The 26,535-nt window shown below is 38.3% G+C and overlaps 2 protein-coding genes across 2 annotated transcripts; both read left to right on the top strand.

Annotated features, from left to right (window-relative positions):
- Positions 1 to 4,496: 4,496 nt before the first annotated feature.
- On the top strand, positions 4,497 to 10,887 carry clrn2 (clarin 2). The gene is made up of 3 exons (XM_017461730.3): positions 4,497 to 5,051; positions 6,050 to 6,229; positions 10,166 to 10,887. Exons 1-3 carry the CDS (start codon positions 4,799 to 4,801, stop codon positions 10,432 to 10,434), a joined length of 702 nt encoding a protein of 233 aa, XP_017317219.1. The 5' UTR covers positions 4,497 to 4,798; the 3' UTR covers positions 10,435 to 10,887.
- A 6,400-nt stretch (positions 10,888 to 17,287) lies between these two features.
- LOC108260675 (contactin-associated protein-like 2) lies at positions 17,288 to 26,326 on the top strand. Its single transcript, XM_053677661.1, has 4 exons — positions 17,288 to 17,340; positions 24,194 to 24,386; positions 25,126 to 25,197; positions 25,293 to 26,326. The coding sequence occupies exons 2-4, from the start codon at positions 24,350 to 24,352 to the stop codon at positions 25,490 to 25,492; spliced, it is 309 nt and encodes a 102-aa protein (XP_053533636.1). The 5' UTR covers positions 17,288 to 17,340; positions 24,194 to 24,349; the 3' UTR covers positions 25,493 to 26,326.
- The last annotated feature ends 209 nt before the right edge of the window (positions 26,327 to 26,535 follow it).

A 26,535-nucleotide genomic window follows, 5' to 3' on the forward strand; every position in this document is an offset into this window, starting at 1 on the left:
GTGTTATTGTAATTAGACAAATAAAATGTGCTACAGTAACAAGTCAGGAATAAAACTCTATAAAATGATAGTAAAGTAATTGTTAAAAGGTGAGGATTATCCAGTGATGTGTTTTATACCTTGTACACCACAGCACTTTTGATTATCCATCCATCTTCCATACCACTTATGCTTCCTTCAGGATCACAGGGAAACCTGGAGCCTATCCCAGGGAGCATCAGGCAGAAGGCAGGGTACACCCTGGACAGGGTGCTCCATCAGAGGGCACAATCACACACTACAGACACTCCAATCAGCCTACCATGCATGTCTTTGGACTGGGAGAGGAAACCAGAGTACCTGGAGGAAACCCCCACAGCCCAGGGAGAACATGCAAACTCCACACACACAGGGCCACAGTGGGACTCGAACCTTCGACCCTAGAGGTGTGAGGTGACTGTGCTAACCACTAAGCCACCGTGCACCTATACTTTTAATTAATTAAAGAATAATACGTCATACTTTTTCATTCGTTTCTAGTTACACTGTGGAATGATTGTGAATGTGCAGTGATTGCACATGTTTTTAGCATCCGCGAAAACAAGTCCCTATGTAAGTTGTTACCATAGAAAGGATAAAGCATTAGATGAAGCGCATTAATATAAACCTCACAGCTGGATATACAGCTGCTGTTAGTGCTTCTGTTATGTAAGGAAGATAAGCAACGCTGATCAATGTGATGCCGTTACAATTGAATGTTGTGGAACATCAGTTGCTGTAAACTGAGTTCTTGTTTCCATTTACATTATAGCTGCTATAAACAGTTGTTCCCACTGTTTTTGTCTTTCTTTCTTGATGTTGAAGACCAGAAAATGCAGTTTGTCACGTTACCGAGAAACCAGAAAGTGCAAAAGGGGGGGTCCACAAACTTACTAACACTTACAAAGTGCTGACACGGTAGATTTAAACATAATGAAATAAATATCTCTTTACAGAAAACTTCAGCATATAACCAGTGAAAAATTTTTTTTCTTCTTAAATGAACAGCATGATTTTGATCTGTTTACGTCTGCCATTACAAGTCAGTTGTTACTATAGAAACGATAACGTATTAGAAGATGCGGATTAATATAAACATGTGATATGTATTACAGCCGGCACTACTGTCAGAGCTGCTGTTATAGTAAATTAGACTCGAGAACGTGCGGTACAAAATGTTTGAATCTGTATAACAAATGATTATGGAAGAATGTGAAAGGATCTATGATCAAATGTCTCCCTCTTGTGATTAAAACAACCAACAGGCTAGAACTGTGAGGCACTGTGGATCATTTCCAATGTGCTGACATTGTCTTGGTTGTTGTGTGATTGATTGTTTGTCTTTTATCCATTATTATTATGACTGTGCTTATGTCATGGTAATCAGAAAAAACTTCAACTAGTTGATCAGCCATAACATTAAATCTGCCTGCCTAATATTGTGTAGGTCAGCTTGTAATGCCAAAACAGCTCTGACCCGTCGAGGCATGGACTCCATGAGAACTCTGAAGGTGTGCTGTGGTATCTGGTACCAAAACGTTAGCAGGAGATCCTGTAAGTCCTGTAAGTTACCAGTTGGGGTCTCAATGGATCGGACTTGTTTGTCCAGAACATCCTGCTGGTGCTCGATCGGATTGAGATCTGGGGAATTTGGAGGCCAAGTCAACACTCTTGATCATGCTCCTCAAACCATTTCTGAACATTTTTTTTGCAGTGTGTCAGGGCGCATTATCCTGCTGAAAGAGGCCACTGCCATTAGGGAATACTGTTGTCATGAAGGGAGGTACTTGGTCTGCAACAATGTTTAGGTAGGTGGTACGTGTCAAAGTAACATCCACATGCATGCCAGGACTCAAGGTTTCCCAGCAGAACATTACCCAGAGCATCACACTTCCTCCACCGACTTGCCTTCTTTCCATAGTGCATCCTGGTGCCATCTCTTCTCCAAGTAAGTGACGCACACTCACCCGGCTGTCCACATGATGTAAAAAAATATGTGATTCATCAGACCCGGCCATAGTTTAGATGGACAAGGCTTTGTTGTATATGTGCAAAACTATTAGCACTGTATAATATAGCAAATCATCTCAATCTATATGACATTCATAAATTTGGACACATACTTACCTTTACAAATGTTTACATACACCGAGGTTAAAAACATTCAAACTAAATTTTTCACAGTTCCACTCATGCCATGTAATTTTCAGTGGTAAGTCAATTAGGGTTTCTACTTGATTCCCATAAGAGGTCATTTTGAAATAATAGCTAAGAAACATGTTTGTTTTACTATATCAAATTTGTTGTGGATCAAAAGTTTCACAAGTTACTCTCAAAATACTTTCCTGGAATATTTGCTCATTCTTCCTGACAGGTGTAATTGGTGTAACTTAGTCAGGTTTGTGGGCCTCCTTGCTCAGTTCAGTCCACACATTTTATATGGAATTCAGGTCAAAGTTTTGTTAAGGCCACTCCAATTTCTTGATGCTTTGCTTTGGAGGATTGTCCTGCTGGAAGACCCTGTTCTGACCAAGTTCTACTTTCTGGCTGATGTCTTCAAGTGTTGCTTGAAGATCATCCTTCTTCTTCATTATGCCATCTATTTTCTAAGGTGCACCAGTCCCTTTTCCAGAAAAAAAAAAAAATCCACACCATGACGCTGCCACCCCCATGCTTCACAGTTACAATGGTGGTTTCTCCTTACATATTGTTGAGTATTATGGTCAAACAGATACATTTTTCTTTCATCTGAAAATATAGTACCATACTCATCCACCTGAAAACTTTAGTCTGGCTTTTTTATGCCAGTCTTGGAGTAAATTGCTTCTTCCTTGCATGACAGCCTTCCAGGCCATGGTGATGTAGGATGCTCTTAATGATGGATGTACATATTGGGCACCTGATGCCTCCAACTCCTTCACCAGTTGTTGTTATCTTGGGGTTCAGTTCCCTGGGAGTTCAATTGTGCCTCTTTCCTAAGCGATGCAGTGTCTATATGCTTCCAAGGTTTTTATATTTGTATAGATACTCGTGGTACTTTCAGTTGTTTGGAAATTGTTCCTAAAGAGGTATCGGACACAATGTTGATATTAGACATTTTTTGAGTTACCGCAGGTTAGCTCCCAATTAAGACAATTGGCCAATCAGAAGCTTTTTAAAGTCATTAAATAAATGTTAGGAATCTTCCACATTGTTTAAAGAGACAGGCAACTTGGTGCGTGTAAGCTTTTAACCCCCTGGAATTCTGATATAAACAACAATAAAGCTGTCTCTAATTGGTTGTTTTAATATTGCTTCTGAGTTGTAAAAACCGAGATTGAATATCTTTAAACTACGTTTTGGCCTCAACAGAACTGATGTTCAGAACTGTTGTTTATTGTGTACATACAGCTCATCTGTACTTTGCATACATCACACTGGACGATGTTACTTGCCCAGTAAATTTCTAAGAAGTAAGCTTCTTTCTTGAAATAAATCCTTGAAAGCTATCTGACCATGGCAAAAAGAAAAACCCATTCCAAGCTTCTCAAACTGAGAAACTATATCTAGAAATAGACTTAATAATACTATATTGGTTTAAAAACAATTCTTGTGAAATCTTAATTTTTGCCGATATTCAAGATATATGTATTTGATAAGATGTAATTTTTTGGAGTGAAGCATGAGGAAGAAGAAACAGTACTAGTACACTCGTTGTGCTAAAGGACATTTCACATGCAAGCCAGTTTCATGACTGCCATTGTAGTGAAGCATTTCTATCTATTCGGCATGACCAAGACCCACTTGCATCTGACCTTTATCTTCACCATTCACTTGACAAGGTTATGAGGCTGAAATATAAAGACCTTACGCTGTGCGCTGATATGCTGTATGCCGTATTTTATTAGATATAGACTATAGGCGAGGTTTATGAGCTAAATGATTAATAATATCAAAAGAGTGCATTGTGTAAAATTTGTGCACCCAAGCATAAGGTCATTAAGAGGATTCATTTGCATTGCATGTGAGGAGTGGGTGGGGTGGGGTGGGACATGGTGTCTTAGTGGCTTAGCAAGTTTGCCTCACACCTCCGGGGTCAGGGGTTTGAATCGCACCTCCATCCTTTGTGTGCAGAGCTTGTATGTTCTCCCTGTGAGGGGTTTGCTGCAGGTGCTCTGGTTTCCTTCCCCAGTCCAAAGACATGCGTTGTATTCTGAGTGTCCATAGTGTGTGCGATTGTGCCCTGTGATAAGTTGGCAACCCGTACAGCTCCCTAGGATAGACTCTAGGCTTCCCCGCAACCCTGTGTAGGATAAGGGGTATAGGGGGAGAGTGTGGATGAGGGTGTGCATGTGGGTCGGTAGATGTGGGTGTGTGTCATGTTTTTGTATCAACCAACTGTCCAAGTTCTTTTTATATCTTGGTGAGGACCAAATGTTCCCACAAGGATAGTAATATTTGTCTCTTTGTGTGAGTGTGTGTGGGTGTCGGTGTGTGTGTGTGAGGCTGAGGACATTAAAACCCCTGGTTGGAACTGAAGCGCAGCTAAAGTGTAAGGTTTCATTTTGAGGGAGACAGAGAGAGCTACGTTCGACCCGACTCGGCTTCGGTTTCCTCGTCTTTACCTCATTTAGTGTCAAGCTACAGAGTTTACCTTGCTTTATTTACCTGAGCAAAACATCCCAAAAGGAAGTATTTATGGACTGCCTGTGGACTAATTCAATGACTTTTTTCAGCAGTGGATGTCTGGAATAGCAGTATCGAGGAGGAATGTGGCGGGACAGTGCGTGTGAAAGGAGCCATGCCGACTCTGTGGAAGCGTATCGTGTTCTCGGCAGGCTGCATACTGAGTATCGGCTCGGTGGTGCTCCTGGTTGTGGCGCTCTCCACCGAGCGCTGGATCACTGCGACCATCCTGTGTCAAACTGGGGTTGATCTGGTGAACGCGTCGAAGCCGGAGCTCGAACAATTCACTGGAGATATGTACTACGGGCTCTTTCAAGGCGGCAAAACACGGAAATGCGGTCTCGGCAGTCGTAGTTACAAAATTTACAGTGAGGATTTTAAGTGTTTTTAAGAATGCACAGTTTAATGTGAGCAGCTCCCAAAACTGGTCGACTATCTTTGCCAGCTGGTAGAATGATGGAAAGAAAACAGGTTCCCGAATTACCACCAGTGTTAGCAAAGTAGCATGCTCAAAAAAAAAAGTCACTAGAAGGCACCAGAGTACATCATCAGCTACTTTGCATATGAATTGAAATGTTATGATGATTTGCACATTAAAACATGTTACACTTTTATTGGGGCGTGTTGATATAGGAAAATATTCAGGATGGTATGATGTGGCCCGACAGGAAGTAAAGTGGCTTATTTAACTATAACAGCATGCCCTGGCATATTTTATCCCGCTTATACCACAGCAAATTGCCAACAATGACAAATTTTAATTGATTAATGAATGACACTTCTTTCTTTGTAACCATCTATAGCTATTTATTTAGTTGCTCACTTTGTCAATTATATTATAGACTGGTACATGTTAAAAGTTACACACTTTATATGTATTGCAGCAATTTAAGGATGTGCCCATGTACTATAAGGGTGTGATGCACAGTACAATATGAATATACTAAATGGGCAAAATTTTGTGGATAATGAATCATCGCGTTCATATGTGTTTGTTAAACATCCCATTCCAGATTTAGTCCTCCTTTGCTGTTATAATAATCTCCACTCTTCTGGGAAGATCTGTAACCCGATCTGTAACCCAGAGCTTTCAGTGCTGGGGCTTGAACCCCCGACCATAGACTTGCTTTGTGCACAGGGGCATCGTCATGCTGGAACAGGTTTGGGCCTCTTAGTTCCAGTGAAGGGGAATTGTAATTCTACAGCATGCAAAGACATTCTATACAATTTTATACAACTGCGTGCTTCCAACTTTGTGGCAGCAGTTTGGGGGGTCACATATGGCCATGTTGGTCAGGTGTCCACATAATTTTGGCCATATTGTGTATATTGTAAGATTTAACAGTGTTTTTTCTTCTCTTTTCAGTTTTCCCAAAACTGATTAGGAAAGTCAACAGTGGTCTTCATATGATCATCATTTTCTTCCTCTTCTTTGCTATTGGCTTTGCACTTGTGAGTCTGGCGTTCTGCATTTACAATGCCAGAAAAGTGCCTTACCAGTCCATCAAAGGACCTATAGGCCTCTATCTCTGGAACTTCATAGCAGGTGGGTTACCAATAACTACAGAATAGTGTATTATGTATTTTCTTTATATAGTACATCTATAGTCAGTTCCATCATTAATGACACATTTGGTCATGAAAGGTTTAAATAGTATGAAAATGTATTTGTGGTTAAGTAGCTTATTCTCACATGAAAGGTATTTAACATTTCACTGAAGTCAATTTTTTCTCAAAAAAATAAATAAATAAATAATTGGTATCCCTCCATTTACAGTAGTACTTTGTGCAACCTCTCTTACCCAACAATCCGGCGCTGAGTGTCCTCCTATAATGCATCATGAGATTGGAGATTACAGAGCAAGGAATTTGAGGCCACTCTTTAATCCAGAATCTCTTCAGATCCACCAGTACCTAGGTTTTCTCTTGTGCACTCTCCTCTTTGGCTCACTCCACAGGTTTTACTTCATGTGACTGGGATGGCCATGTCAAAGGTTGATTCTGTGTTCACTGAACCATTTTTGGACACGTTTTGGATCATTGTCCTGCTATAAGATCCAACCACATCCCAGATGTAGCTTCTTGGCAGAGGTAGCCAAGAAGCCGTTTATCCTAACACAGTTCCCAGGGTCTTTGGAGGAAAAACCGAGCTTCCACCATACTTAACACCTGGAATTGGTTTAGTTTCTGTATAACCATCCTTTTTTATGCCAAACTCACCTTAAATATAGGAAATCTCTTGGCGATGCTAGAAAAATCTATTTCTCCACCTTAATAGGAGACAACAAAAACAATTCTAGATTCCTTTTCAACACAGTAGCAAAATTAACTAGGAATAAAACCACTACAGAGAGAAACACTCAATCATTACATAGCAGTGAAGATTTCATGAAATTTTTCAATGATAAGGTTGAAAATATTAGACGTGAAATACAGGCCATTAAATTAAAACTGGACAGTACTGTAACAAACCCATTACATGACAATGTAGCAATATCAGATCAATGTTTAGAGTGTTTTGCTCCGCTTAGAGAGACCGAACTAGCTACATTAATCTCTTCAGCCAATTCATCAACTTGCATACTAGATCCCGTACCTACATGTTTGTTTAAACAGATTGGTCCAGTAGTAATTGAGCCACTTCTAAATATAATCAATTCTTCCCTAAGCAGTGGCTATGTACCTAAATCACTTAAATTAGCAGTTATTAAACCCTTGATTAAAAAACCTGATCTTGACCCGTCTCAATTGTCCAACTATAGACCATTATCAAATCTCCCCTTCATCTCTAAGATTTTAGAAAAGGTTGTAGCAAAGCAGTTATGCTCGTACTTAGATAGGAATAACATTCATGAAATATATCAGTCAGGATTTAGACCTCATCATAGCACAGAGACAGCGTTAGTTAAAGTAGTAAATGACCTTCTACTGACTTACGATCAGGGTTGTGTTTCGCTGCTTGTGTTACTCGACCTTAGTGCAGCTTTTGATACTATAGATCACACTGTTCTCCTTGATAGATTAGAAAATGTTGTTGGTATTAAGGGAACAGTCCTCTCCTGGCTCAGGTCTTATCTCACCGATCGTTATCAGTTCGTAGATGTAAATGGTGAATTCTCCATGCGTACTGAGGTTACTTTTGGAGTTCCACAGGGTTCTGTTTTAGGCCCACTGCTCTTTACTTTATATATGCTACCCCTAGGTCAAATTATTCGTAAACATGGAATTAGCTTCCACTGTTATGCTGATGATACACAGTTGTATGTTTCAGCGAAGCCAGAGGACAGACATAAGCTTAGTAAAGTTGAGGATTGTGTAAAGGACATTAGACATTGGATGTTAATTAACTTCCTTCTGCTTAATTCTGATAAAACAGAAATACTTTTATTAGGCCCACGTGTAGCTAGAAGTATTCTTTCTGATCACATGGTTACTCTGGATGGTCTTTCTGTTTCATCATGTGCAGCAGTTAAAGACCTTGGAGTGATTATTGACTCCAGCCTATCATTTGATGCTCATGTAGATAATATTACTAGGATAGCCTTCTTTCATCTCAGAAATATTTCTAAAATAAGAAACATATTGTCACTACATGATGCGGAAATACTAGTTCATGCATTCGTCACCTCTAGATTAGATTATTGTAATGCCATACTGTCTGGATGTTCCAGTAGGAATATAAAGAAGCTCCAATTAGTCCAGAATGCAGCTGCTAGAGTCCTAACTAGAACTAGAAGATACGACCATATCACACCGATATTATCAATACTGCATTGGCTCCCAGTAAAATCTCGCATTAATTATAAAATACTCTTATTAACCTATAAAGCACTAAATGGTCTCGCGCCACAATATCTAAGCGACCTTTTGGTTTTATATGATCCGCCACGCCTACTTAGATCAAAAGATGCAGGCTATCTGACGGTACCTCGAATAGTGAAGGCTACAGCAGGGGGAAGAGCTTTCTCTTATAGAGCCCCACAGTTATGGAACAGTCTTCCTATTAGTGTTCGGGACTCAGACACAGTCTCAGTGTTTAAGTCTAGGCTTAAAACGTATTTGTTTACTCAAGCCTACCCTGACTAGATTCTGTTCTACTTTCTCCCTCTCTCCTTTCGCCGAGCCCCACACGAATTTATGGAGATACTAGAGATCCAGATCCTTTCTGCCTCTGGATGGAGCTCAAATCTTCTTTAATTCCAGACTGCTGGGACTACGGCTGCTCTTAACGCCATACAGACTTCATATAAATCCATAATGAACTTTTTCACAATATCTGTTGTTACCCAGATGAGGATGGGTTCCCTTCTGAGTCGGGTTCCTCTCAAGGTTTCTTCCTCTTAAAACATCTTAGGGAGTTTTTCCTTGCCACCGTCGCCACTCAGTGGCTTGCTCAGTTGGGATAAATTCACACCTTTAATATCTGTATACCGTGTTGATATTTCTGTAAAGCTGCTTTGAGACAATGTCTATTGTAAAAAGCGCTATACAAATTAAATTGAATTGAATTGAATTGAACCTTGAGTGTTGCTTAAGAGCTTTATTTTTGTCTTATCTGACCACAGAACCCAGTTCCAGAAGTATCTAGTGCTTACATTTGTGTCTAGATGAAAGCAAAGGCTTTTCCTCTGGCATGCTTTCTAAATAGGTTATTTAGGTGCATATAGGTGGCATCTAATTGTATATTTAATTGGAGACAAATCTCCAACCCTGACCCTCCTCACTGTGCATGGGGGTAAATACACTCGCATCCTCTCTCAGGCTGATCCTTTAGAGCACCAGTTGTTTCAAACTTCTTAATTATTGCCCTAACACTGGACATGGGCATTTTCATAGCCATTGTCTCAGGTAGGCTTTATTAATGTCTCATTTCATCGGTTGTATTCTCTAATCTTCCCCATGTTGATGAATGACTAAGGATTTTGCAATTGCAAAAATTAACACAAAATCAAGCAAACGCTGCAATATTCGGAGGAGCTCGCAATTTCTTAAAATTTCTGCAGATTATCCGCAGATTTGTTCCAAGACGCGTCATGTGATGTAATCATGCGCATTCGGTCAAAGCTGTCTTCGATTCACGTGCGAACATGAGTACAGCTGAAAGGTCTTATTTACTGACAAACATCAGTGCGAAAGGCCGTGCAAAATAATTTTGTGCAACTGCAATTTTGCCAATTCAAGTAGTTTTCCACAAATGAAAATTAAATGAAAATAGCCGCAGCAATCACATAAAAACCGGTGTCACCTTATATATGTAGCCCAGTGAAATAGGAGGTCATTGCTGACTAAACACTTAAGTGAAAAAGTAAATTCAAGTAAAAATACACGTGAAACACATGTAATACACCGGAGCGTGCTTCAGTTACGGTTTGTTTTTGTTCATAAATATTGTCGGGGTGCCAATAATTACGATAAATGCGTTGTTTGTTTGTTTTTTAAAATAAAACACTGTATTCACTGGCTCCCACTCTCTCCTCCTCAGCTCTGTTCTGTTCTCTTGGCTTCGCCTGTTTCATCGCAGCAGTTCGGTGCCACCGGTTAACAGAACGTGTGGCGAACTTTCATGAAAATCTGTTCCACCTGGTGGTTTTAGAAGAGAACCTGGGATTTTCGTTTTGGCTCTGTGTTGCCAGCACCGTCTCACATGGAGCCAATATTCTGGTGGTCGCTTCAAGCAAAATTCATCTGCCCAAAATACAAACCAAAAAACCAGAGGAACCTACTACAACAGGAGATGATTTACTGTACTGAAATAAATAAATAAATACATAGACTCCAAACTTGAGTAGAAATACACAGGAGCAAAACAGACTGTCCTGGCAGGAGTATTGAACTCTGCACACCAGCTGTCCCGTACAAAAGGTTGTATGTTGTAGAAGAAAACGTTTCATTGTTCACGTGTAACGTGTGTGTAACGACGTCTGAGTCAACACGCTATTATATTTGTGTATGTTACGTCATTTTAATGATAAAAGGGCATTGAATCGGCTCATTCTGTGTAGACAGATCTCCATTTTGAAAGAACTGCAGCAACATTCCATTTTAATCTAAATTAGTCACTTTGTAGAATTATTAATGCAAATAAAAATGTACCACAAAAAAAAAAAAAACAAGCAAAAAAAAAAAGGGAGCATGGAAGAATTGAAGTGTGATGATATGGAATATTCAGAATATTTGTAATTTTTTAATAAATAAATAATATATGTCCAGATATATAGGGTTATCTTCTATAAAGGTTTTTTTTTTTATTTAAATAGTGCACTAAAGAAAAAAAAAAAGAACGTATTTGAAATGTTATTATTCTTATAACGTTGCTATAGTATTTCGTCGTAGGAACGTTAACGCAAACCCCTAGACTGAATGTTTTGGGAAACGCAATTTATTATGACATAAAACACTGTTTTAAAGCAATTATTCTACTAGATCTGACACAAACGCATGTTTTTGTGTCATAGATTCAATTTATTTAAATGAAATAGACACAAAACAAGGAATTTAATGATGAGTCTGATTCTAGTGGCTGCAGTATTATGGGGCACGTGTTGTGCCAAAACGAAACAAAATGAGAAAATATTATGAGGTTGTGTGTCATTTTTTTCGTTGTTCTGTTTGGAGATCCTATTACGAAGACGAAGCAAGTGGGAAAGATGAAGACTACACATGTTGATTGCGTGATTGATCCTGGAATGGGAATGAATGAGGCTTGTCAGCAAATCCAGCCACATCTGAGCCACTACGTCATGGTTGGAATCATTAGAAGCATTCAAACTGAAAACTGAGAGCATTTGTAGTAGCACAAATTGTCTTTTCTATTTCCGGAGAATGTGTTGTTGTTTTTTTGTTGTTGAGGGAAGACCATTAAATGGCCAATGTTGGCCAACAACAGTGTAAGGAAAGAGAGATCCAGACACACATCATATGCCACAATGGTATATTCCACTGCTGATTTATCCACTGTTGATTGTGTAATGAAATTTTCTGAACAGGGATTGAGTAAGCCTGAATCATATCTATACTTCCATGTGTTAGAAAGTGTGTAGGAGGGGGATCTCAGTACGCACACGAATGAAACTGACATCATCAAGCACTATAGCCTTTGAAACTACCTCAGTGTGGTGCCATTACAAGTGACCAGAGGGTCATTAAACTGTCAAACTGCCCCAGTCAGGCCTTTAATAATTAATGATAGTCCAGATTCTTTTTAGTGCCCTCTTGGGGATAAAGTTAATACAATTTTAAAATGTAATGAAATATATAATAAAAACGGCCCTTGTTTATCTCCCAGACCGAACTGGAGTGTTATCTCTAGCAAGGGTCTTTATGGTTTTCATGGTGGTTAATCACTCTCAGGGCCAGCCTGTAGTCGCCTTAGTTAAGGTAACAGCTTAATTTCGTTATTATTCCATTGGCTCCTCATCAGTGCAGTTTTAGATCACACCTGGAAAGGAATCGGGGTAAGCATGGATTACTGAGTGGGTTTACTGAGCACATGCCCAGGATCCCTGGCCACCAGGGGGCCCTCAAAGAGCGTAGGTTTGAAATGAATGATCACACTATTGCGCTGTCATAATGTCACACAATGCACAGAAAATAATTCAATGAATGTAAGTGGAAAGAAATTGGGAATTTGTTTTTGGTGTGTGGATCTAAATTTGAAACGAATCAGTTGTTGACTGGAGCTAGATAAGTGGACGGGGTGGGGGGATAACCATAAACCCACTCTAAGTGTATCGATGAAAAGAAAAATGAAAACGGGAAGCTTGATAAAGAACTGGAATTTGGTGGATGAAACTCCTAATGGATGTCTAATGTAGTAATGCATGTGTTTTTTTTATTTTAATTTTTTTATTTTGTATGTGTTGGGTTGAATAGTGGGATGGGAAGAGTCCAGGATTTATTAATGCATCCCTGAGAGGATCCAGGACTTACTAATTCATCCCTGAGAAGATCCAGAATTTACTAATTCACCCCTGAGTGGGTCCAGGACTTATTCGTTCATCCCTGAGAGGTTCCAGGATTTACTAATTCATCCCTGAGAGGGAGGTATCATTCACAATTTCTCCAACCTAAACACAAATAAGTGGAATCAACTGCCCCACTCCCTCAGATTCACTTATAGTCAAACCCCTTATTATTCATCCTAGAGCATGTTATTCAATAACTACCATGAATTATGCATTAACTACAGTGAAACTATCAAGAACGTTATGTAGCTGAGAATGAAACAGCCGAGTCAATTGAACACCTCAGGTCAATTAGAATATTTTCCTTGTAACACACACTGAAGATCAACTTTATATCACATTTAGTATATGATAATTCGGAGAATGCATACAGTTTCAAAGTGATGAGGAATTTGTTAAAATTCAAAGTGCTCGTGGATTTAAATGCAAAGAAAGCAGTTCTCCAGCAGATGGCGCCCGAAGTCAAACAGCAAAATGAACTTCCAGAATGTTTCCTAGTTCATATTTTAATAGAAGATATTGTATAATGTATTGTGAACAGATACATATTTGCACACGTGATCTTTGTAGTATTTCATATTTCTTTTTTTGCTGGCAGATAAATGAGATAACATTGAGACAATCATTTCATTTATATGACAGTTGATTTGCTGTTGAATTCTCAAATCTGATCTGGTCAAAAGGTGTTGATTATTTCACTGGTGCTCTGACAGTAGTGCTGTCTACAAGGCAAATCATTGGTTTATATTAATGCACTCATTCTAATATCTTTTGGTTTCATCTGACCATTGAACCCGATCCCATTTGAAGTTCCAGTAGTGTCTGGTAAACTGAAGACGCTCAAGTTTGTTTTTGGATGAGGGTAGAGGTTTTTTTTCTTGAAACCATTCCAAACAACTTGTGTTGATGTAGGTGACTTCAGATTGTAGTTCTGGGGACTTTCTGACCCCAAGACGAAACTAACTTCTGCAATTCTCCAGCTGTGATCCTTGGAGATTTTTGGCCACTTGAACCATCCTCTTCACAGTGCGTCAAGACAGTATAGATACACGTCTAATTCCAGGTTCATTCATAACATTTCCAGTTGACTGGAACTCCTTAATTATTACCCTGGTGGTGGAAATGGGCATTTTCAATGCTTGTGCTATTTTCTTATAACCACTTCCCATTTTGTGAAGCTCAACGAACTTTTGCCGCAAATACAGCTATATTCCCCAGTCTTACCCATTGTTATGAATGACTAAGGGAATTTGGCCTATGTGTTACCTCATATTTATACCCCTGTGAAACAGGAAGCCATGGTTGAACAATTTCCTGTTCCTAGTCACCCAGGTGTACTAAAAAAACTATCAATGGGAATATAATTCAGATATATATTTCTCATATGAATTCATAGGGGTGCCAATAATTGTTGCACAAATATATTTAACAATGATTAATATAGACCATGCAAGAAATGGCATGTGACCAGAATATGCAGACAGACGTTTAGAAGAATTAGAAGCATCAACATAAGCATCATAAGAATATGAAAATTAAGTTTAAGGAAATGAAAGCAGGTCTTTTGTAATGAACTCTTTTGATGCTTTTGAGCGATTTTGCTGTAGGTGGGGTTTTAAGTGATGTGTGTTGTTATTGTTTGAATGCTATGAATTCCCTCTGTGGTCTGTAGTGAATGTTATATCAATGAACCAGATATTTCCATTTTTGTGAAGTAAGTCTTAATGGTGCTCATTCAAGAGAGTCCATACTAAGGATTATTGAGGACTCCAGAGCACTTTATCATAATGGACCTGGCATAAAGGAATTTCCATTTATCTGTAAGTGTTCAAGGTCATATTTCTGCTGAACCTTTTTCAGGAGCCGAGCAACTTTTCCAGCTAGTTTAAATACAACATGGATGCCAAGATCTAGCAAATAATAGCTTACATTTATGCAAACAAAGGCAAAGTGTAAGTGCAGACAGTGTGTCTATGATGTACAGTACCATTTCTATTAGAAAGTGTATACAAAGTTTAGGAGATGAAAAGGGGGGTTATTGAGAGGATAATGTCCTTGCATCAGAAACGCACGCGCACCATAATGATCTTGTCATGATCTCTGTAAAGGCTGAGGGAAAATAAGATTTCCATTTTCCAATGCCAAAATTTTGGGGATAGTTTCAGTTTTTTTGTATAGTTTTTGAAATATAGGTCTGTAGAAATTTTGCTGAAACCTGGCAACCCTGGGTACTGATATTAGCGCTTATGCATGTGCCTCAGACATTGTGATGGGAAACTCACCTGCTGTATCAAACATATTTCCTAATTCAGAGGTGTAAAATGTATAAAAGATCATTTATTCTACCGAGACAATCATGTTAATGGTGTTTCTCTCCCCCCATTAGTAAGATTACACATGAAAAGACTGTGCCTGAGGACACATTCTCTTAAAACTCTGCATATAGAGTCAGAGGTGCATCTTCCGAAAGCAGAACTGATCTTATGTGACCAAAAAAACAAACAAATAAACAGGGGCAGTGTATCATTTAAGCTACACAAACCAGAGGCCTACGTCTTGAAAATGAGATGCTGTGTGTCAGCCTGAGAAACAGAACTAGCTAACAGTTCACGCGGGATGTTTCTAATAGTCTCTGTGGTGTACAGTCGGCTGACCTTCACAGTCACAGTTGAGACAATGAAGTACCATTGTGTCTCGTTGATGTCTGCATGACAGCCTCAGGCTCATGAATAAAAGACTTTCCTCCTTGGTGTACCATGTTGGAGGCTTACATCAGGGCTCAAGTGTCTTCAGTGCACACCCATTTGTTGTTGCAGCTTCATCAGTAAATGGGACATTTCTTGGAGGTTTCAGCAGAGGTTGTTCCACCCTTCTCTAACACAGATAGCAGTATACTGTATGAGCCAGGAGCAAGTCTATTCTTTGTATTTATTCATTGTTTCTTGAATGTGAAAAAAAGGCCATAAACAAAATTATTTTATCTGGTGCTCTTTCATTCACATCGTTTTCAGTAACTGCTTTATCTTGGTCAGGGTCATGGTGCACCTGAAGCCTATTCCAGGAACACTGGGCATGAAGAGGGAATACCTCATAGATGTGACATTAGTCCTTGTCAGGGCACCATACAGACACACTATCACACAAGCACTTACATTTAACAGCAATTTATCATTGCCAATCCACCTATTGACATGTGTTTGGGTGGACTGGAGGAACCAGGGACCCTGGAGCTGTGAGGTGGCAACGCTATCTACTGCATCATCGTCTCGTGTTGTTACCTTTCAATTCTGAAAGCAGACTCGGTCTATGAGATACAGTCTATGAAATCATTACAGGTGGTTAGCTGAGCCCCAGGCGAGTGTAAGAAATGATGCGGAGAGAGGTCTTCCCTGTCCTGTTCAAGGTCTGTGTGAAGGTCCAGTCCAAGGACGGGTTTGAGGACATCATCACTCTTTTTCCTGATGGCATTGTCGATCTTGCCTACTGCGGTATGTTATCACAAGAATCACATTTCTGTGAGGATTACCTCCTGGTTCCCAACTATGAAGCGAGTATATAATTATATCCCGTACAATTATATACTTTCTCTCCACTAGGTGAAATGGTGGTCCTAGATCCTCTGGAAACAACCAACCATGCCATACTTAAAGATCACATATTTCCCCATTATGATGTTTGATGTGAACGTTAACGGAAACTCTTGACCTGAATGTGAATGAATGTGCAGGTACAGGTCTTCCCATGAATGCCTCTTCACTAATATTTGCTTGTCGTTTGAAATGAATAGCACCAATAGTGCAAGTGAAGGGAAAAAGCATTTGAGTACCAGAGGATCTCATCAGCTAAACTCTACTCACATCATCTGAATGCAGGACACACCAACCTATTATTCACTGCACCAATTCTGGTAATAGCAGTGAGTTGTCATATATAGCAGTAGCAAAATATAAATGCAGTAATATGTGTAAACATGGTGGCTAAATGCTGGGTGTCGAGTGTAGGAGTGTAGTGCAATAATTCACAAGATAATCTGCAGTCAATTTCGTGCTAGTGAGGTGTTAGGTGAGGTAATGTTTATTTGGCACTTTTGGAAGGAGTCTCCAGTGTAAGCGCTTCAAAACGGTCCGAGTTAAAAGTTGCAAATGGACCTGACAGTCTTCAGGACAGAGTTCTTTGTGTTACCTACTGTATATATTACTGCATATCATAGTAAGTCTTTGTGTGTGTATTTTATGTAGAATGTTGTGCCAACGTGATTAATACTCATTCTGCAACAGTGCGTTCTGGCACAAATGCCCACATGCCCCTTCCAGATGCCCAGATGGTTCAAAAATAAATCAAACCACACTGCAGCGTGCAGATCCTCTTTAGCTGCTCTGTCTGGCATCTTGATTCGATCTGTCTGGTCAATCTCAGCACTCTGTAAGTAGGATTTGCTCTATAAATGTGTGTCTGTGTGTGTGTGTGTGTGTATTTGTGTGGTCTTAGTTACAGGCCAGCTTGACATCATCAGAGGGTGAGATTAGACTCCAGATCCGGGCTGTAGGTATGTCTACTGTCCAGGTTTTCTTCCAGCTGCAGAAGCTGAATGGGAGCTGCAGACACACACATGCATACACATACACACACATACGCATACACACGCATACACATCCACACAGCAGCTGGTGTGGAGGAGAACAGAAACACACAGGTTAGTTGAGAGGTTGCCTTGCTACATACCACCCCTATAGGTAATGCTCGCTTTCTATTATGACTTATTATGATAATGATTATTTGTCTTGCATGTTATTTATTGCTATATGCTCCTGCATCGCTTCTCTATATATCGGAGGATGTAGCTGTGAACTAATGGTTAGTGCTGTCGGTGTGAGAGATTGCTCTGCAGCTGTCCTGCATTGCTCAGATCTCGTGTGTGTGTGTGTATGTGTGTGTGTGAGTGTGTCTGAGAGAGAAAGAGGGAGCGATAGATAGCAAAGAATTAGCAAAGATGCATTAGAAGGTTGCTGGAACAAGCACGCACAGGCAGGTCTATACTCAGTAATAATATTTATTCGATAGATTTATCCTTATTTAGTTCTCATTAGTTTGAACACTCTAATTGATCTTTCTTCTCGCCATCATATTATCACCTCAGTTCCCTTTCATCTCCATCTCTGCAGCAATACATGCAATATTTCCTGCGTCCGTGATAATTCTGTATCATATATATAATTTACACACAATCTATTCATGCTTGGTCAGACAGCAATACCCGGGTTTGTTGCCCCTCCCAACCGAATCCTCCTCCCCCCGTGTCCTGCTGCTACCACAGAATATGATAAGACAGATTTGCAAGAGCAAATTTGAGTTAGCAGGATGAACGGGCTGTGTGAAATGAATGTTTGTGTTGATGGGGGTGATGGAGACTCATTATCGCTTCCTCTCTTGCTCCATTTCTCTACTCCTGCTGCATAAACTTCCATTTGTTTCCATGGCAACCCTTTTGAACGCACCCCCTTTTTAACCACCCCCTTCTCTCTGCTCCCCTTTTTCTCTCACTCACCTCTGCAGTGGTGACTGCAAAGGTGCTGGTGTGGCCATGCTTATCTAAATATCTGTTTTAAAATAATAATAATAATAATATTTTAATGAATAAATTAATGGTCAATAAAATTAAATACTTTATTAATATTGGGCTGAAGAAGCAACACTAAAAGTCACACGCACAACGTATTAAGATTACAAATTGCCGTCTCACTAATGCAGCATAATTTGCTGCTTTGTCTTCTTATTATTAGGGAGCCAAGCACCAGAGTTTTGTATCCACCATATTGTTTGTAACTGTATGTTTCTACTTTCTTATTATTATGATTATGATTATGATTATTATTATTATTGTTGTTGTTGTTGTTGTTGTTGTTATTATTATTATTATTATTATTATTATTATTATTATTATTATTATTATTATTATTATTATACTTCCACATAGTAATCTATAGCAGCCCATAGAGTGCTTTGCATCCTTTATTATGAAATTTGGCACAGTCATAGAGGACAGTCTCAGTTACCTCGACGGCAATTTTGATGTATGTCCCTCAAGCACTTTTGCGCCACCAATAGGCCAAATTTGGACATACGTTTGCATTATTCTATTCCTATTGTATATATTTTTTAGACATTTTTTTTCAATTCTATTCCCATTTAATGTGTATTCTTTCCTATCTGATTATTTTGTGTGTGTAATTGAGCTGCTGTAATGAGGGAATTGTTATCTTATCAACAAGTCTGCAATACAACATCATAGAAACATAGTTCCACTTTCTTCACCATTGGTTCATTTCTTCTCTGACAAATGTTGGTCAATCATGACAATATTTGAATCACAGCATTGTAAGACCAACCCAAACAAAACCTGCTTCTCAGATTTTTAATATGTAGAACAGTTTGCCCATTATGCACCAACTAGTTTGGTGAAGTCCCCAAACAGGAAGTGAGGGAATGTCTTGGCAACGATGTGACACTAAACTTGACAACATGAGCTGATGTTAACAAGCTCGGATTTAACTGAAAACCGGAAGTGAGGCAAAATCCCATGAGTTGATAAAAGGTGGGGCCAGAAAATGCTTGGACCCTTAATTACTGCTTTCAGCTCTAGTTTATATTATTATTATTATTATTATTATTATTATTATTATTAGTGTTTGTGACAGAAAGGAATGAATGAACATTTCAGACTCTTGAACTGCATCCAAGAAAGAAGAACATTTCTAAAGAGTTCTATTAGGTATATATATAAAAAAAATCCACACACTGTCCTATTAAAATGTATCTCACTTTGTCATTGACACCTTTCAAATATTTAAAATGAGGCTCAACATGCTTTATTGTATGACGTAAAAGAGAGAGAGAGTGAGAAAGAGAAAACAAAATTAACTAATTAAATTGCAAAATAAGCAAATAATAAACATTCTATAGATGAAAAATAGTAGTGACAGAAGGACGAGACTAATACCAAAATAAAATAGAAAAAAAGAAGAACTGCAGTGTGTAGAAATGTAATAATATGTAGTATATTCTACTCTCATCTCACTCTCTTTGTCTCACTTTCAGAAATAAAGGTACTAAAATGGTCATTTTCCTTTTCACTGTATCTTTATACTTATACATAATTGGTGCATGCCTTTACTCTAAAAGCTATTTAAAGGCACACCACATGCACCTTCCTGAATAAAAGATACATACTAAAGGTATCAAGATGACAAGGAAAAGTACAGTTTTGCCCCTTTTTTTCCCTGAGAGTACTGTTTTGTCGAAATGCAATTAAGCCAAGGCCGATCTCTTTTCTGTAATGAAACAGACTGGATTTTAACCTTACTACAGATGGACATTGTAATCTTAGCATTTATCATGTGTCTAAATAAAAGACATAGACAGACCATTAAAACAAAGTTTACAGAAATATTAGCAATCTTTGGTATATAGCACGCTAATTGAAATTTAAATGCTAATATTTAAAACGGATGTGTTATCTGTTATAGATATTGCCTGTAGTGCTGTTTATCTGCTAATGAATTAATTTCACATCGTAATTACTGTGAGCTGGAACAAAAGATAGTAGGGTTTTTTTTTAACTGACTTTTTTCTACATAATATCTGATACAGTGCTCCACTGGCATATCGATCACGATCAGCCTCTCAGCTTTGAGCTGTTTTTGACCTTGAATCTCATTAACCACCATCTTAACACCCCAACGTCCTCAAATGTAATCAGAACTACTCAAATGCAATAACAATACACTATTATTCATGTAGGGCTTTTTTTTCGTTAGGCCAAAGGCACTAGTAGTTTCAAGTAGTTCAAGTAGTTTTCTACAAATAAAAAAGCACAAAAACTCAGCAAGGTGCATTGCAACAATCACAAAAAAAAGAAAAACAAATATCCTATATGTACTGGCTTATTTATTTCAATTACACACCAATTTTTAATTAATATTTTTGAAACGCAGTCGTTTCATATTAACGACTTGACAAACAGCAATTAAGACAAGTAAGACTAGCCATTTAATTAGATCAAAAGTAATGACACCTTAGTGTGTGTCTATGGTAGCTGAAACACTGCAATGGCTGAGGAAGACACACGGCACACTTAGGAAACGCTCTTTCACCATTTAGTCATCATTTTGTTGTTTTCTGCTATGAGTTTGGCTGTCCCTAAATGTAAATTAGCTTGCTTGAAATGCATCAACTTACACCCATGAGTACAAACAAAATCCTACCAAATCTTTTCTAAATGTGGTGAGATTTTTTTTTTTCAGTCTGGCCTTTGAAAACATTAAGACTTATAAGTGAAGCCCAGTAAATGGATTTAAAACATGTTATTCAACAAAGAAGCATGTATAATTGTTGATATTGTAAGTGTGACAAGATACTTATTTAGCATTTATGGAAGGAGTCTCCAGTGCCAGCTTTTTGAAACACTCGTTATGTTTTCTGCCACTAAAACGTCTTCTGGATTTCTCAGAAACATGATACGCTGTGGGTTTTTTTTTGGGGTGTCTTATTCTTCAAGATAGAAAAAAGAGAGGCTGGTGAAGGGATGATTGTTTGTAGCTGCTATAATGTAAGTGATAACAGGAACAGGAACTTGTTCTGCAGACTTAGTGTAAACTTAAGTCTTAGTGTACGTGTAAACTTAGTGTAGAACAAAATTGTAAATAAATTACTGTGGTACAAGAGGAATAAACCACTTCCGGATGTGTGGTTAATTGGAAACTAATCAACATTTGAGGGGTAACAGTTACTCCACTTTGTGTCAGGCCACATAACTCCACACTGTCATTCATTATTTTCCTGTAACACCATGTCCCTAAGTGTTTATTCCTGACATGGTGGTTTTGTGGGAGAGACAGACGTTGGATGGACTGTACTTTTTGGGAAAACTGAATGTTTTGAATAGAGTGTGAGATTGTCTCATAGAGAAAGGGACATCTAGAGGTGAGGTACTGTGTTTAAGTGATTAAGCCTATGAAGGATTGCTGAGAAGATAGCGAGCAGGCTGATAAGGAGGCTGGATGGACAGCCAGTAGAAAAATAATTAAGCACTGCATACTGCTGGATTCCCCTTCAGTATTTCACTATAAAGGCAATATTCATGTGGATTTAAGCAGATTAGCAGTATTTTACCGAGCTTCTAAGCTAACATGGTGGTTATTTTCTAATAAGACATGGCCACAAATGAATATATTGATGCCATGAGTCAATATTTCCTATGTTGTGGCCACTAACTTTGTAACTTGAGCCCAGGATTTAACATGATGTGGAAAGGTTCTAATTGAATCCACGCACTCCAGTGAATTCTTTGATGAGAACAAGTGAAAAAAATAATAAAAAGTGCTTAAGATGACACAGGCTAATGGTATCCATGTTGTAATGCCAGTGACTCCATTACATCTTTCCAAGATTCATATAAAGTAATAATGTTATAATAATGTTATAATGTTATCAGTCATCTCCATACTTTGGTTCCTATAGCCACGATGAACGATTTCCATTGATTCCTCTCATTAAAAAAAGTACTTTGTGGCCACAAACTAGATCTTGAGAAGCATTCATGGCCTCAGCTTATTTAAAAAAAAAATTGACCACCACGTCAGCTTTTCTCATATTGTGAAGTAATATCAGGGGACCTCACACACATTTAAATGAAGCAGTCGAATGACACAGACTGACATCAACACTGAGCAAGTGTTTTATCTGGCATATTACTGTGTAGAGATTGATAGCATGCCTTTATAGCTTCCTGCCACCGATTCATTTGGATTTTGTAATGTATGTTGCGATTTCTTTAGGTAATGAAGGAAGAAAGGTCTGTTTTTACTCTCGCTGAATCTAACCTATTTATTACTGAAGCATATAATGGCTTTTTTAGGCAGAACTGACTATTTAATGTCTGGTGTTATAAATAATAATAATAATAATAATAATAATAATAATAATAATAATAATAATAATAACAATGATGATGATAATAATAATAATAATAATAATAATAATAATAATAATAATAATAATAATAATAATAGCTGGTCTAATAAACAGGAAGGAGGTTTAGGAAGACTGTTAATGGACTTGGGTGACATATGTTCACACTTAAATGACCCGATTTAGCTAAGATTAGATTTTATTTGTAAGAGAGTCTTTATAACACATTCATAAGCAGTGCATAAACCTTTTAGAAAGCAAAGCTGAAGAATTTATAAAGGGTTTATATTTAAAAAAAATTTTGAGAGCTCACTTTTCACAGGTTTAAGTTGAGAAAAGTTTTTTTTTTTTTTAAATTGTATTTAATCTTTACATTTCACTGTTAGAAAGAGCTGACACTGGAAACTTCCAGAAATGCGAAATAAACTTCTCAAATCCACACACCATATAAGACCTGCTGGTCTAATTCACAGTTACTACAGACGTGATAATATATGAAAGAGAGTGCATGAATATAATATAAACCTGTGATTTGCCTCAACACCTTCTGACCAATAGGAAACAAGAATTCAACAGATTGTGCTAATAGTAATTAGAAATAATGCTAATAACAGTGGGGTTTTGACATACACCTGGCATCAATCTTCCTGTATTGCTTCATAAAATATGTATGTTATGCAATTATATGTATGTAGTGTAATGAGTGTGCTGTGGTCCAATAGTCCACTGCACATGCCCCTTTCTTATAAAGTGTAAATAATAAAATATCGCATCTTAGCCGATGTGTTCTCTTCATAAAATAGAGCTTATTTTCAAGAATCTGTGCTTACCTAACATACCATGGTGACTCAGTCCACTGCAGTTCTCTGAATTAGATAATACATTGGTGACTGGACAAGCAGTACCTTTCACTGAAAGTTCTGAGAAAGCATTTAAAGGAAGCAGCATTCCAAGATTGCAGAATCAATAAGTGGCCACTGAAATTCAAGCTGCATCCGATAAAATAATCACTTTATACAGCACAATGCAGCAGCAGTGATAATGTAGTGTAGATTTTGTTCTGTAAATTTAAGTAATAAATTGTAATGAGCGTGGTACAGTGGCGCAGTAAGTAGGATTTCTCTTTCTCATGTTGTTCTCATGTTTGCATGGGTTTCCTCTGGGTTCTCTGGTTTCCTCCCACTGTCCAAAAAAAAAATTGAGTACACTAAATTACTCTTGTGTGTGAAAAGTGTCCTGCGATTGACTGGGGTCCCATCCGGGGTAAATTCTCCCACTTTGTGCGCTTTTTTGCGAATGCTACTGAATATGAAGTTATCATTTAGTTCAGATTGTACTGCTACACAGGCTAATAATTGTTGGGTACACACAAACGCACACGACTCTTCACTTGTCGGTATCTTTTGGGTGTGATTTATTTTGTGCATTTTGAAATGGACCAACAACGGACAGATTATCCGACAATACAGAAGAATAACAGAATTACTATTACTTATGTAATGAGATTTTGCTTGAGGACTTTGATGATGGTGATTGCTACACTATATATCCTGACTCCTCTGTTTCTCCACGTCCTGCAGAATCTGGTCACATTCATTGCTTGGGATTGATTATTGAGAAGGCTCCATAGACTGCCAGTCTCGTGTGCAGTTTAACAGCATCTGAAAGCAGCTTTTCCGCTCATCACTTGCTCCACCAAGTCCGACTGCAGTCCTTCACCTCTCACCGTCTCACCAATGTCAACCGCCACTCAACCCTGGCACCTGAATGGAGGTAAAGGTCAGGAACCGGTCCACCCAATAATAAAATAATAATAACAATTTATTTTCTGATTATCTCATGAGCTTCATCGGGTCTGACGAGTGAAGACATTTGAACCCAAGTCCAGACACTTTCACTTATTACTATCACTATTGGAGCATTTGGACTGAAGCCTTTGATTCAATCTGTGCTTTCAGATCACCTTAGAAAAGCACAGAACATTGATTATTAAGTGCATGACTTATTGGTTAGAAGGTGTTGATTAATTCTGTAGAACAGCAGCTTTGACAGTAGTTCCAGCTGAAAGGTTTATATGTGCTCATTCAAATAAGTTATTGTTTCTATAGTAACTCCTTCACATGGACTTGTATGGCGGAAGCTCTATATGAACTAATTTTAACGTGCGTAATTGTTGATATGGTGACGTTTTAGAGTTTAAAGCTGTAACTTTGTTAAAAAGTCTTCAGGATGTTGAGATTTGGGCTTTATTTTGTTTTAACTTTATGGAAGAGGCTGGTGAAGGAATGAGTGTTTATAGCTGCTATAGCATAAGTGATAACTTGTTTTGTGGACGTTCCACAACATTATAAGTAACTATAGATGTATCCAAAAGTATTATCTTTAATTAATAATAATTAAAAAAAAACATTCCTGTGAGCAAATGACTCTGGCATGGTAAACAGTACCTGCACTTTGTGTACAACTGCTCAAAGTGATAATAAGACATATGATGTGTTTTTTTCCCCTCTAGGTGTTGGTTTCCCTTTCAATGAAGAGAGAGTCATATCAGGTGGTGTGAACAGGAATTCGGCAATCATCGGAGGTAGGAAGTATTAGATCTTATCTTGTCTTTCATAGAGATCGGCAAAGTTTCAAGCTCATGTCTACGTCACCTGATAATCCCTTCTTGATATTTAGGCATTATTGCTGTGGTGATCTTCAGCATCTTGTGCACTCTGGTGTTCCTGATTCGCTACATGATTCGACACAAGAGAACGCACCACACCAATGAGTCCAAAGAGGAAGAGCACTCCGAGTCAGCTGACACGGCTATCATCGGCACTGAGCCCAATTTCACAGAGACCATCGATGAGAGCAAGAAGGAATGGTTCATCTAACAGAATGATCTAAATAAGGATCAATACATACCCCCCCTCCCATCTTTCACCCTACTGTATGTGTACCTGTCTGTCTCTCTCTCTCTATTCCTCCCTCTCTGTCTCTCTGTCTCCCCCTGTCAGGGAGTCCAGCTTCAATGTTTTCTAAAAGTGCAGCTGTTTATGCATGATAGAGCCAACGGGGGTGGATGAGTACGAGGATCGCAGTGGGATCAATGACCGCAGGCCTGGCCGTGTTCTGATTCAGATTTTATTGAAAAATATGGAGCCTGAAGATTAGATGAGTGGGAATGTGAGATGGAAGAAGAAAAAAACACATGCACCCTCTGTCATGGAACTAATCCAAATCTTCTCTGACCTCATTCGACCTCTAGCTACAAAATCAAATCCAGAGGCCATCCTTAGCTGCGGTTGGATTTAGAAACATTCTGTGGAAGTTGATGGAAACAACACTACTTTGATCATCAGTGTCGTGATAACGAACTATACGAGTGATGTCTTCATGATCTAGACATCCCTAAGCAGCAACGCTGGACATAATGAGCCTTACAACCAGACCAGTGCTGGAGGAATTAGCTGAGGGTGCCATTAAGGATATGGCTAAATCAAAACAAAAGCACAACATGAAATACAGTTTCTCATAAAGAAATGATAAACCACTGCTCTCAGTTGAATCTTTTAGTCCATTTACACTCATATAGTACTCTCACTTTTTTTAAACCATCTATTTTTGAACAGGGCCATTATATAATCAGATATATACATTCACTAATACAAAGTTTAAGCTAATAACTGTTGATTTGGTGTTTTGCAAGATTTACCTCTGATTGGAAATACACAACTATATTATATTATATTATATTATATTATATTATATTATATTATATTATATTATATTATATTATTAAAAAATTATATATGGCACAAAACACTATAAACATACACGACAGAATATAAGCTCTATTAAAGAGTTTGTTTCCAAGACATGATAAAAGCAAAATTCCATGTGAAACTTATAACTAGCCTATATGTTAAAAAATTCT

The sequence above is a fragment of the Ictalurus punctatus genome, chromosome 29 (assembly GCF_001660625.3).
Source record: "Ictalurus punctatus breed USDA103 chromosome 29, Coco_2.0, whole genome shotgun sequence".
Taxonomy (NCBI): domain Eukaryota; kingdom Metazoa; phylum Chordata; class Actinopteri; order Siluriformes; family Ictaluridae; genus Ictalurus; species Ictalurus punctatus.